Below are 12,411 nucleotides of genomic sequence, written 5' to 3'. Positions count from 1 at the left end.
AGGGTGGGGTGTCAACTTTACTAATAATGGCTTTATCAATCGCCTGCCTAAGTTATATAATTCTTTATGTAAAATTGATATTTTCTGTGATTCTCTTCTGTATATTTAGTGTGTTCAAACTTCATATATTTATATAAACATTTTATTACCGTATTCAATAAGGTAACTTTAGTCACAATTGGATTTTTTAAAATTAAATTTAAAAAAAAAACTGTAAGAAATATTTATTTTTATTTTGATTTTAATTATTTATGTCAAGTTGGATATCATCTGCAATTAACGTGTAGGTTAAAAAATGTGAATCACCCCTCCCCCAACCCTGCACGCCTACCCCTTCCACTAAAAACTTCACTGATTGAATCGCTAATTATTAGTTAAGTTGATAAGCGCCGAATACTCGTCAGCTGATCATGAACCTAACCTTTCACAGACGCGCTTCCCGAATAAAATTCAAAATTACCATATTTTTTTTTCGAATCCCGGGGCGTTTATTGTTGAGAAGGGTTTTTGAGGGGCTTTTGGGGGGGGGGGGGGGGTGGAGGCGTTTATCCGAGGGAGGCACTTATTTTTTTTTATGTAAAACAAACATACAACTCATTACTTTCATTCTAATTTTTATATACATTACATACCACAGTATTCACCATTATAGGCTATGACTTGCATTGGTATTTGCTTGTTTGACTGACCTGGTATACAAACCGTTAGTAGCATTAGCACTATTGCCTGATGATGACGTGTGACACTTCGAAACTTAATTAATTGTCGTTAATTAGTTTCATAAAATGGATATGCATACTCAAATAAACACCCTTTATTTCACTGTAAATGTTGAACTACAAAACACAAAATTACCATCAAATATGTTATTGCATGATCATAAAGGCTCACCAGGTTAGATAAAAGTATAATTCTTCTGGAATGGAACATTAATAGAATGCGTTGCGAATGATGTTGTTTCCGTTAATCTTCTTTACAGTCATTTAGTTGGTGTTTATTCGAGGAAAAAATAAACGCCTCGGAGCGTTTATTCGAGAGAGGCGTTTATTTCAAATTATTTTCAAATGAGGCAAGAGTTTATTCAAAGCGGAGCGTTTAATCGAATATATACGGTATTTATCCAATAAAATTTCTCCTATATATCATCTCTAGGTGGCGTCCTATCTCAATTTTTCATATTCATTGTTTGTAATTGTTATGATTGACTTCTCGGTTAATAACTTATGGTCTGGAGATAATCAGTTTTCTTTTAAAGCTATTCATTATACCGACACCAGTCTCTTTGTGTTAAAACAATTGGTTGAATTTTTTGCTTGTTTTAAAACGGCGAATTTTATACGTTTAAGCCTTTAAAAGCCTTCGATATCAGTACAACAAATTGGGAGGGCACTGTCAAAGATCGGAGTAAATGGAAAAGGGTCCTTTATGATGGTTCTCTCTCAAAGATAAGCAGGCCGGAAGACATAGAGCTGCTGGTACATGAAATTGGAGAGTACCACATTCATCACTGTGGCCGAGTCTGTCTAAAATTGGCTTATACAGCCATTTGAAGAAATGCTAAATCGATGCTAAATCATCCTCACGCCAATGATGAATATTTTTATGGCTGTGAACTGAAATAAGATTTATGTGAATAGTGCGCCATCTGGTGGTCATTTAAGCAAAGTTTTTTTTTCTTAACTAAGCTCCAGGAGAGTGAGGATTGTGATTAGCTGATCATTATTCGGTGATAATACAATTCGTCAATTCGTCAAAGACATGTTATTGACGGCTACTTAATTGATGCTACTATTGTTTGACTAGTTAAAATTGTTTATTCCTATTCATGTCTAAGCTATGATGTAACAGTTTTCTTTAAATACTCTTTTTCTACCTGTTTGGGAAAACATTGTTCGTTTTGCTTATTAGGATATCTTTGATAAAATGAAAAACAACGGGATTAAAAAACCAATGAACCGTTCTTTCGATATGGATCAGAAAGCATCGATGCTGAATGGAGATCGGTTAATTATGGTTTGAATACTGTTGAGAAGAAGAGAAACAGTGGGAAGACTTTTGGTTTCACCAAAGCAACGACGAAGTGGACCCTCGTTGAATACGTCTATGCCTCCCCCGAGAATATACAACACTTGGATTCACCAACCCTCTCTTCACCTCTGTTTCAATTGACTATATTCATATACAAGGAATTGATGGAACTATTGATATCATCTACCAAAGAAGTGCTAAAATTAACGTTGGTTATTTTGAACGTTTCAACCAGTGGATCAATAAATGTGAATATTTCTATTAATGTAGATAAAACATAAACGTTGGAGCTTAGCTGATCTTTACGAGGAAAAAATAGAACCAGATGGGCAATAGATGACTATAAATTACAAGTTTTAATATATGAGAATATTTACGACAACTGAGTTCAGAAAATGCTAAGTTTTATGAAATCGGACACGCAGTAGTAGAAGGTGCTTCTATAGAAAAGTTTACAAGGATATAGATTGTCCATTTTCCCTCTTAGTTCATTCGAATACTGGAAAATGAGTCAATTCTAAAAGATTTATTTTCATGTAACTAATATTTGCACAAGCGTTGCAGTTATTATGAGATACATTTCTTCATTTTGAAGAAAGAAGCTCGATGTTAATGTTTTAAACATTACAGTAGTTGGTAAATGTTGCGAGTGTATTGACTTTTGGTGGTAAGGCCACTTCCAGTTTTTCAGTTTTGTAAAATTTACTTTCCAAAATATGCTTAGGAGATTTTTAACTCATTTTCGACATGTCGGCGTTTTTAGTTAATATGACTAGGAGAACTACCGAGTCAACAGTTACCGAAATTTCATATTTTCATACAACCATAGCTTCAGTCAGTTTTACATCGACTGATAAGTTCGAGCCAGTACTGCTGCATCCTATTATTCTCTATACCCTGTGTGCCATTAATCTGTTGACAATATTAGGAAACCTGTTGGTTATGTTGGCAGTGTTCAAAGACCATCGACTTCGTTTAATCAATACCAATCTTATTATAGCGTCGTTGGCACTTTCTGATTTTCTAATAGGCGTTGTGGTCCTGCCGTCCGCCATTTCCGTGGAATACACATCCGGATATTGGTATTTTGGAAGAAACTGGTGTGATATCTGGCACGCAATGGATGTGTTGTGTTGCACAGCGTCCATTTTGAATCTCTGTATTATATCTTTTGATCGATATTGGGCGATAACAAGCCCAATTAGTTATCGTTCAAAAATGACAAAACGTGTTGCCTCTATCTTGATCGCGTTCGTTTGGGTTTGTTCGTCTGCTATATCTTTTCCGGCAATAGTTTGGTGGAGAAAAGTGGACCCACCTTTTATTGAAAATCAATGTATATTTACAGGAAGCTCAACGTATCTGTTGTTTTCATCAGTCATATCATTCTATCTTCCATGCGCGATCATGGTTTTTACTTACTTAAGAGTTTATTTAACAGCTATAAGCCAAATGCGAGGGATTCTAGCTGGTACAAAGAATGTGGCAACGGCTTCGAAAGATCATGAAAAAACTGTAAATTTACGAATACATCGTGGTGGATTTGTGAGGAACAATCTGACGAACAATATGAAACAAGAACACAAAGCCGCAAAGACTCTAGGTATTGTAATGGGAATTTTTGTTATCTGTTGGCTCCCGTTTTTTGTGACAAGCCCGTTGTCTGCTATCTGTATAGAATGCATTAAGTACCCACAATTAATTATTCCAATAATGACATGGCTAGGCTGGAGCAATAGCGCCCTAAACCCGTTCATTTACGCGTTTGTTAGTAGACATTTTCGGATGGCATTCTATAAGATTTTGTGCAGTGCGCATTGCACTAAGAGGTCAATATCCCATCCATCTACAGTTATTGCTGCCTTATCTAGAGGAGTGATAAATGCAACATTTGTGAAAGGTGAGGAGGACTTCCAATTATCGACTGGACGACCAAATCTGCAAACTGACCAGCACGCGTCTCCAAAATCTAGACTCTAATACGAAGGTTACACAAGGGGTCACCTATCATTTTCAAGAGAGAATAAAACATACTTTATTCTTGCCTCCTCTCTCCATGGGATGAGTATGCAATCAAGTATTCAGTTTTGAAATTGAAAAAGATTATTTAAGAGATCGTTATTTTTTTCATCATTTTGAAGAGGGTGAAAGTTATATTCTTTTTGTGACCTCTCACAAATAGAATGATGATTGATGTTCGTACGAGTCGATATCTTTATTGTCTTTTTCATAGACCTATGTCCGCACTGTGAAGCTAACCCTACCCGCTAAAATAAGTATTTTTTTTTACTCTCATGAAAATGATAAAAGAAAAACATTGACCCTAGGTTGGTATAGTCGCGAAAGCAACAACTCTGCTGAAAGATACACATTTAGCTATATGAACCTTAGTTAAGCACAGAGATGAAAGAATTTTATATTAAAAAGAAACAAATATACTGTAATTGGTTTGATGGATGTAAAATTAAGAGAATGACGACATTAAAGGGGTTGGGGGAGTTCTGGCGTTGAAATTACACAGTGCTTTGTAGCACAGTAAATTAGGCCTACGACCTATAAAACATGGTTTTCATAGAATTGTTACACTGTCGCAGTGGCGTATCTAGGGGAGGGCGCGGGGGCACCCACACAAATATTATTTGCACCCCCCCTAGTCGCCGCCCCCCCCCCAAATAATCACGGTCAAGTAGTTAATAATCACCTAAAATCACCATATTTTGCAAATTTAGCGCCCCTCAACTGATCATCCTCGATTCCCGAACTTTGCGCCCCACCATCAGCCTTCCCCCACCCATTCAAGACTTCTAGATACGCCACTGCACTGTCGTTACAGTGTTTTCAGTGGAACCGTTGCCCTGCGAGCCGTCCCCGACACAATCGGGAAGGCATCCCGATCGATCGACCTACCAGCGTTGCCGAAACCTGTTGGCGATAGCGTGTGGCGATTTTATGAAAACACTAGCTTAGATTTACATTGAGGTCGGTAGTGAAGAATGAACGTTACAAACTGAGTCCTTAACCGAAACTGATGATTGCGTTACTCAAATTACACAGTGTTTAAGCATAGAAATTACTTAAATTGACTATTTTAAAAGTTTCGCTTTTCACTCTAGAATAAAATATATTAATATATAGCTAATTTTCTGTGAAATCAATCTTTTTGTAGGTTTTATATTTTTCAGAAGTCTGTGATTTTAATTATAAACTGCTTGTTATTTGTACAGATGAAATGATTCATTTATGAATATTATAATGAGTTCTTTGAAACTGGAATCCAAGCAAGTGAAAAAAATACATGAACTTGAAAGTGTCGAATAATAATAAGCCTAGCATTTTGTCTCTGTATTTCTCCGTTATTTGCAAATTTTTGTCTGACCCAAATTATTTCAAATATGTTTTAAATGCAGAACCTTCTCCCCCTTTAAATATATATTAGGCTTTAAAATGAATAATGCTTAAAATAATGACCTAGGCCTACGGTATCTAATCCTAACTGAACGTAGAATGCGGATGTACTGTAGTTGATTAATTGACCGGGAACAATGTATATTCCTTACTACTTATTTATCAATTTAATTACATTGAGGTTGCATTTAAAATGTTTAGTGTGAGTATTAAGATAAAAGAAATTCAAAGTGATTAAAACTATAATTATTATAGTAGAGTATAGTATAGTATAATATAGTTTAGTAATAGTATAATATGTGTATGAGTTTGCAGATAATTACTCCTGATAGTCGGTGAAGAAAGACAACGGGGACAATTATGCAGGCATATTATATTGAATTATCGGTGACCCCTTCTTTTTTCTATACAACTACTTCAATTAAAACGAGGAAAAGTGAGGCATAGAATTAATCTTCAGAACGCTTCTTTAGAATTTCAGCGTAGAGTAATGAATCAACGAAGTATTGCAGTAGCCTAATAATGACAATGTTTTAGAAACAATCAATTAATGCACAATACTTAGTAAACATTCTTGATGCGCCGTATATAGTCATTACGGTATTACCGTATATAGTCATTACGGTCGAGTAGTCTATAAGTACCCCGTTGCATCGTGGTTTGAATTAACAGTGTAATAATGATGACAATGAATAATAATAATAGTAGGCCCTAATAGTGTAGTTTTATATAGCGCACATATCCATCTAATGTAAGATGCTCAGGGAGCTTGATATGTGGACTAGGAACTCGATCAATGACTTTCTTCGCCCCTATAGGCCTAAGGGTCTCTTCGTGTCTGTGCTACCCGGCCCGGTACCAGCAACTCTCATCGTCCACCACAGGTGCTGTCTGTTCCAGTACACCGGGGTATCCCCCTACTCGTTTCCAAGGATGTACCGGGTTCTAGTGCACACGAGCCATTGTATACACTGGGCCTACGGTTTATAATCCTTATCCGGAAGACTTGTTCTACCACCAGAACCATAGCGCGAGCGTGCCGTTCGAACCAGCGCCGATATTATGGCTATAGCTTGCGACGCCCCTGCTAACCGCTCGGCCAATTGACTCATGAAGATGAGTATTAGGAATAATTATGATAATATTAATAATAATGAAAATGAAGATAAATATTAGGAATAATCATGAAATAACTGTATTAATTTAAAAATAATAACATAAACATCCATTGGTTTCTTAACGATTAAAACATTTCTACAACAATAAGTATAAACCTAATAATACTAATAATAATAATAATAATAATAATAATAATAATAATAAGAAGAAAAAAATACATCCGGAAGCTAAGGAATCAATCCTATTTCCTTCTAAACCAAGGAAATTAAACATGAAGCATACTCAATAGAACCAAACCTCAATCGCATAATATGAAAATCAATTTTAGGTTATATTAGCACCTGAGGAATAAAAGGGAAAATAAGAAATATAAATATATGGTATATTAATATAAGAAACCTGCATGTCAACATTAAGCGTCTGGGGATATATTATCAGTTACTGCCGCACGGGAATAGGCCTATTTCTATTCATATATTGATATTGCAGGGTCGACTAAGTGTATTAAGAGGCATAGCGGAGCACTGGATGGAAGATGTCAGAATAATTTTAGGATGACGTCAGCTGTGGAGGATTCAAATTTAACTTTTTAATTAGTATACAAATATGGACATGTTCATGCACGATCCCGATGGAAATAGCACGTGATATTTGTGTATTTCACTACTTAGCAATATATTAACAATACATATATGAAAAAAGAAATTAGGTGTACCTTAAGTTCAACTAGGGATTAGTCATACTTCTCAGTGGTTTAACGAAAATATAAGAAAAATGTGCCTACAATACTCACTCTATCTAGAGTCAATTTTACTTGTTATTTTTTTTTTAAATAGTACAAAAATTATTTCCAAGATTACTCGTAAAACTAGTTTAGAATTACAAAACACTCGTTGAAAGAAGAAAATTGCAATGAGTCATATTACCACTATATGTAAATCTATAGTTTATCAGGAAAAATATTAGAAATTTTAAAAAGAAGATAGGGCCTATGCTTGCGTCTTATTTGAATATGAAAATTATATGTTTTGTTGAACCAGTTAGTTGATTACCAGCAACGTTTCAGCAACTGCTCACTTTCTTCATGCTACACTTATGGAACCAGATGAAATTCTTTGAGAATAGTTTTATTTGCAGTTGATAAATTATTTGGATTTGGACACAGAAGGCCTAATAATACCGATATCCACGTTAAAAGTTACAGTTTGTTTTAGCCTATCAAGTAAGAGTATGCTTATATTTATATATTACAATTTTTAGGCCTATTGTCGTCATAATCATTAGCCTTAATAAAACATTGTCATTAGCATAATTGTTTTGAATGTTTCAACCTCAATTATCACTGTTATTATACTGATTTCATTAAAACACGGTATTGAAATTCTCTGAACTAGATTTCTTTCATGATAAAGACCAAACACATTAACACGTTAAGTCAATAAGTACACTAGCTCAAATTCTATATTCTCATCACTCTTCAGTCATGTTTGCCCTTTACATTAACACTCCATTAGCATGAAGATGGCGTGTAGTTGAATGCGATGGCATGGCTCATGCGTAGTCACATGTGGTAATTACGCGTGAACGGCCAAAGATTAACTCTCAGATACGATCGCCACGCACGTTCATTTTTTAATACATTAATAGTGGATTATTGATGAATGTAGACACTCTTTTCCAAAAAGCGAAAAATTGAGTACTCGAGTTTCGATAAAACGGTTTACTTGGGTTAGAAGATAATACTGCGATCGATTCAAAAACTATTAATCGAAAATTAACACGACTTACAGGGTCAGCAAATAATAGTTTTCACTTTCAAGCATTTGTTTAATTAAATAATATCTATTATTAGCGTAGATAATAATGCTAATAATAATTATTTTGCTTATGTTATAACAATAATTTATAATTTAATAGCATTACAATATTAGGCTATTATTACTATTATTATTATCGTGGTTGGGAGCTCAAACGGACACTACTGACCATCGGCCAGCCGGCTATGATAAAAAGAAAACGTGCTGTCGTCCCTTTTCATTACCAGTGCATCTAAAATTACGTCTACAAAAAAAAAAGAAAAAAAAAAAGATTATCAAGATTATCGTCATCGTCACGCCACGCCATCGTCAAAATAAACATTAACGACTTCATCATTGTCACCAACATTCTTTTCTCAAAATGTTTTATTTTCAGAATCAAAATCAAGTGACATACATGCATTATAACACAAAGATTCACAAGTGATTCTGGAGGGAACCGAACCCACGGCCTCCAGATAAGAAGCCTGGTGCCATGAACACTAGACCACCGAGCTTGTGCTTAGTTTTTAGTGTTGAATCCGATCCCCAAGTAGCAGCAGGTGACTGCAAATGTTATTTCGATGTTTGAGTTAGGAAAATATAGGAGTGATGTTTTGTCGTCTACGCCAGTTGTCACATTGGCCGGATAGCAAAAGGAAGGCGACTGGCAAAAGGCCGAGTAGCAAAAATGTGGATAAAATCGGGTACGGCTCAAGATGGTAAATGATCGGGTGGTTAAAGACCGCGGAGTGGGGGGGGGGGAGTGGCAGTTGTCGGTAACATCAGGGAACAGTGTAATTTTACTGTTCCCTGGCAACATGTAGCGATTTTATGGAAACTAGGCTTAACTCGTGACATTTAGGGATATTGGATCAATATGATGGTAATTTGTAGGAGACAATAGAATAGATGATGTGAAGGATTTGAATGAATTCATTTTTCACATTGGCTTTACTTCTTATTGTTGTTTTTGCAGATGCTTATGTTATTCCCGAATCGAAACTCTGAATGCTCCAATTACGTCAGCGCTCGGTTATTAAACTCTCATATACCGCACCTTCTGCCAACTTTTCATCTATAATAAGCTGGCAACCCAGCACAAGGTGCAACCTTTGTCGCTCCCAGTGGAGTAGGTTCATACTTAGTCATCGTGCTGCAGTATATTGTGCAGAGAGTAATACATTCAATGTCATTAATTCTTTTGACGTATTTCCGAGCGGTTAAGAATGCAATAGCTCTAAGCTATTCAACCCCACGCCATTCATTCCACTTCCTTTTCGAGTCGAATTGTGATTCCATTTTTATATTCATCGGTCATTTCTATTGCTATAGCCGCCTTTCTTTTTATACAGCAACTCGTCAAATTTGAAGACAGGAAGCATTGTGTTAATTTTTAGCAAAACGATAACAATAATGAATGTTAATGAACTTCTTTATCAGTTTGACAGATTTATTGCTTACCGTTGTTGCTGCTGATGCGTATATCACTACCGTATATTATTACTTTGTTGTACGTATATTGCAGCGAGATGCGCCAATTATACCAACGCCTCATTTATTTATTTTATATTCAATTCTTTGTTTATTTCTATAGCTGTCTTTCTTTATATAATCCCGCTCATTTGAGGACGAAGTATTTGAATGGATTTCTTTATACCAAAGTTTGGCATATGTATGACTTACCGTCATCGTTATTACTGCACTGACAGGCCTACATTACTAAGTCCGCATGTGACAATTATACTAACACCTGATCGTTTCTATAATTTCTATACCACTCTTGAGTTATTTATTTATATAGTCACTCGTGTCATTTTGAGGAGAAGCATGATGGTATATAGATCAAGAAAATAGATTATATTGAGAATTTAAATGAATTGCTCAATCAATTTGACGTCTAAAAATGTTGCTGATACTCACGTAATGTCTTACATGCGCCAATTATGCCAATGACTCACATTTTAATATTATTATTATTATTATTATTATAATTATTATTGTTGTTGTTGTTGTTGTTATCATTATTATTACTAGGCCTATTATTGGTTTGATCCTAGTTTTATTGATGATAAGGCGAGACTTTTTTTACTCCTTTTTTCGCATATTATTTTTATTAAAGATTTTTGGTAGAGGGCGGAATAAAAACAAAAATAAAATTTTGTTTTCCTATTTAGCAAATATTTTTTGCCAAAAATCATCCAGACGGGGGAGAAAATAAAAATAAAATTATATTGGTAAATGTAAAATAGGATGGTTAAATGCTTCAAATTTATATAATTTAGGAAGAAATATATATATCTTATCTCTATCATTATCGTATACTTATTTGTTTGTATTATTTTTTTCATTTTATGTCAAGCGTTGACAAAGACTACATAAGTAGTCGAAATATTCGTTTCACTAAATTTTAGTGTTTCTAAACTCAACATTTTACGTATCTGAGTTTNNNNTATATATACATACATATTAGGGATAAAAACAAGATTTGTGGTATAAAAATAGAGATTTCTCGACATATAAAACCATAACTGCAGTGCTCTGTATAGTAAAAGTACATTTTAACCTGCAGTATGAGTATGTTACCACACTAGTCAATATACCAGAATCTTACATAAAGGTTTTAAAAATCCCAATTTTGGCAATTTCTTGGAGCTAAAAACCTGAACCCATAATTTAGTGAATATGCTATTTTAATTTGTATTAGTATTGGTGTTGTTGGACCTGAAGAAGTATAGCGCTTCATGTTCTTACGTCTACAGATAATATTGTTAATATGGATCAATCTGAAGCCGCTGGAGCTAATCAGTTTCCAGAATATTTCGTCCCACAATTAAAGTTTTAGTTAATTACATTACAGTCTGATATGACCACAACATAAAGAACTCCACTTAGTAGGGTCATTTTGGGGGATTCTGAGACCATTTTGTTGCTACTTTTTTCCAATGTCGGAAAGAAAATTATAAATCCAACGCCACCTTGAAAAACATAAATCAAATATCTATGGATTAAGATGAGCTACATTACATGGATGGAGTTGGTTCAAGATGGTGCCGACATTTTTCAGAGGGACATAATGAGCTAATTTTGTTCTAAGATGGTTCCGGATGCCAAACCCATTCTAAAAAAGAAATGGTCCCAGAATCACTCAAAATGACCCCACTATCTCTTTAACTTCTAAACATAGAATACTTTGTCACGTAGTTTCAGACCGATTTAAATTCATGTTTCCTTAAATTATAAGGAAGTTCGCTCATTAAATACTATAAAGAATGATTTATTATCAATCTCATACCGGTATATCCTAATTTTAAGAAATTGCGTTTTATGCATGCAGCGTCGACGTAGGAGGTTAAGCCTCATAATTTTGATAGGCCTATGTATATATTTATGTTGTTTTATTGAATGGTTTTAGTTAATAATATTACAGTCTAATGACCACAAGATAAGGAAATCCACTCTTTAAATGTTTAGTCGGTGAGTTTCTGCGTATACTTCTTTCTGCGTATACTTCTTGTGTGCAGTTTGTTCCTTTTGCTCATTTTGAGTTACCGTATTGATGTTTCAAATTCGTTTCAAACTGTGCGCGCCAGTATGCAAACTGCGTCAGTTATCGTAAAGTGTGACATTTAAATTTATTTACTGATATTGATATTAATTTATTAGGTTACGATTCAATATATAATGTATTTTTGGTATACGGCAATTCCAATGTTTAAGCAATCGGAAAATTTGCAATTATAAAAGATAGGCCGTGTTTGTGGGACATGGTTGGAAGCTACTTTGAAAAAAATAATAAAAAATGCATTTATTAAGGATTTATCACTAATAATATATACTATATTACTAATAGGAATTAGTCTGATAGTTTCATCGGGCCTAGCAGTAGCTTGCTCCATGGGTCGCTATTTCAGGCTAACCTCTCTTTAGCCTCGGTCAGGCATAGGCTAGAATTATAAAAGAAATTATATTAAAGTGAATATTAATTGATTAATTGATTGATAAGCTGACAAATAGATTATACAGATTAAAAAATTACAAAGCAAAAAAGTGAGAACAATAA

At 34.6% G+C, this 12,411-nt stretch overlaps 1 protein-coding gene across 1 annotated transcript; it reads left to right on the top strand.

Moving 5' to 3' along the window:
* Positions 1 to 1,750: 1,750 nt before the first annotated feature.
* On the top strand, positions 1,751 to 5,575 carry LOC117123624 (dopamine receptor 2-like). Its single transcript, XM_033269625.1, has one exon. It carries the CDS (start codon positions 2,776 to 2,778, stop codon positions 4,006 to 4,008), a length of 1,233 nt encoding a protein of 410 aa, XP_033125516.1. The 5' UTR covers positions 1,751 to 2,775; the 3' UTR covers positions 4,009 to 5,575.
* Positions 5,576 to 12,411: the final 6,836 nt, after the last annotated feature.

Source organism: Anneissia japonica, unplaced genomic scaffold, assembly GCF_011630105.1.
Source record: "Anneissia japonica isolate Jap-2015-1 unplaced genomic scaffold, ASM1163010v1 scaffold287714_len2871179_cov188, whole genome shotgun sequence".
In the NCBI taxonomy this organism is placed as follows: Eukaryota; Metazoa; Echinodermata; class Crinoidea; order Comatulida; family Comatulidae; genus Anneissia; species Anneissia japonica.
The sequence above is the reverse complement of the archived record's forward strand: the minus strand, read 5'-3'. Positions and strand labels throughout refer to the sequence as shown.

Coding starts and splice junctions, on each gene's coding strand:
- LOC117123624 (XM_033269625.1), top strand. CDS start 2,776: ATGTCGGCGTTTTTAGTTAATATGACTAGGAGAACTACCGAGTCAACA.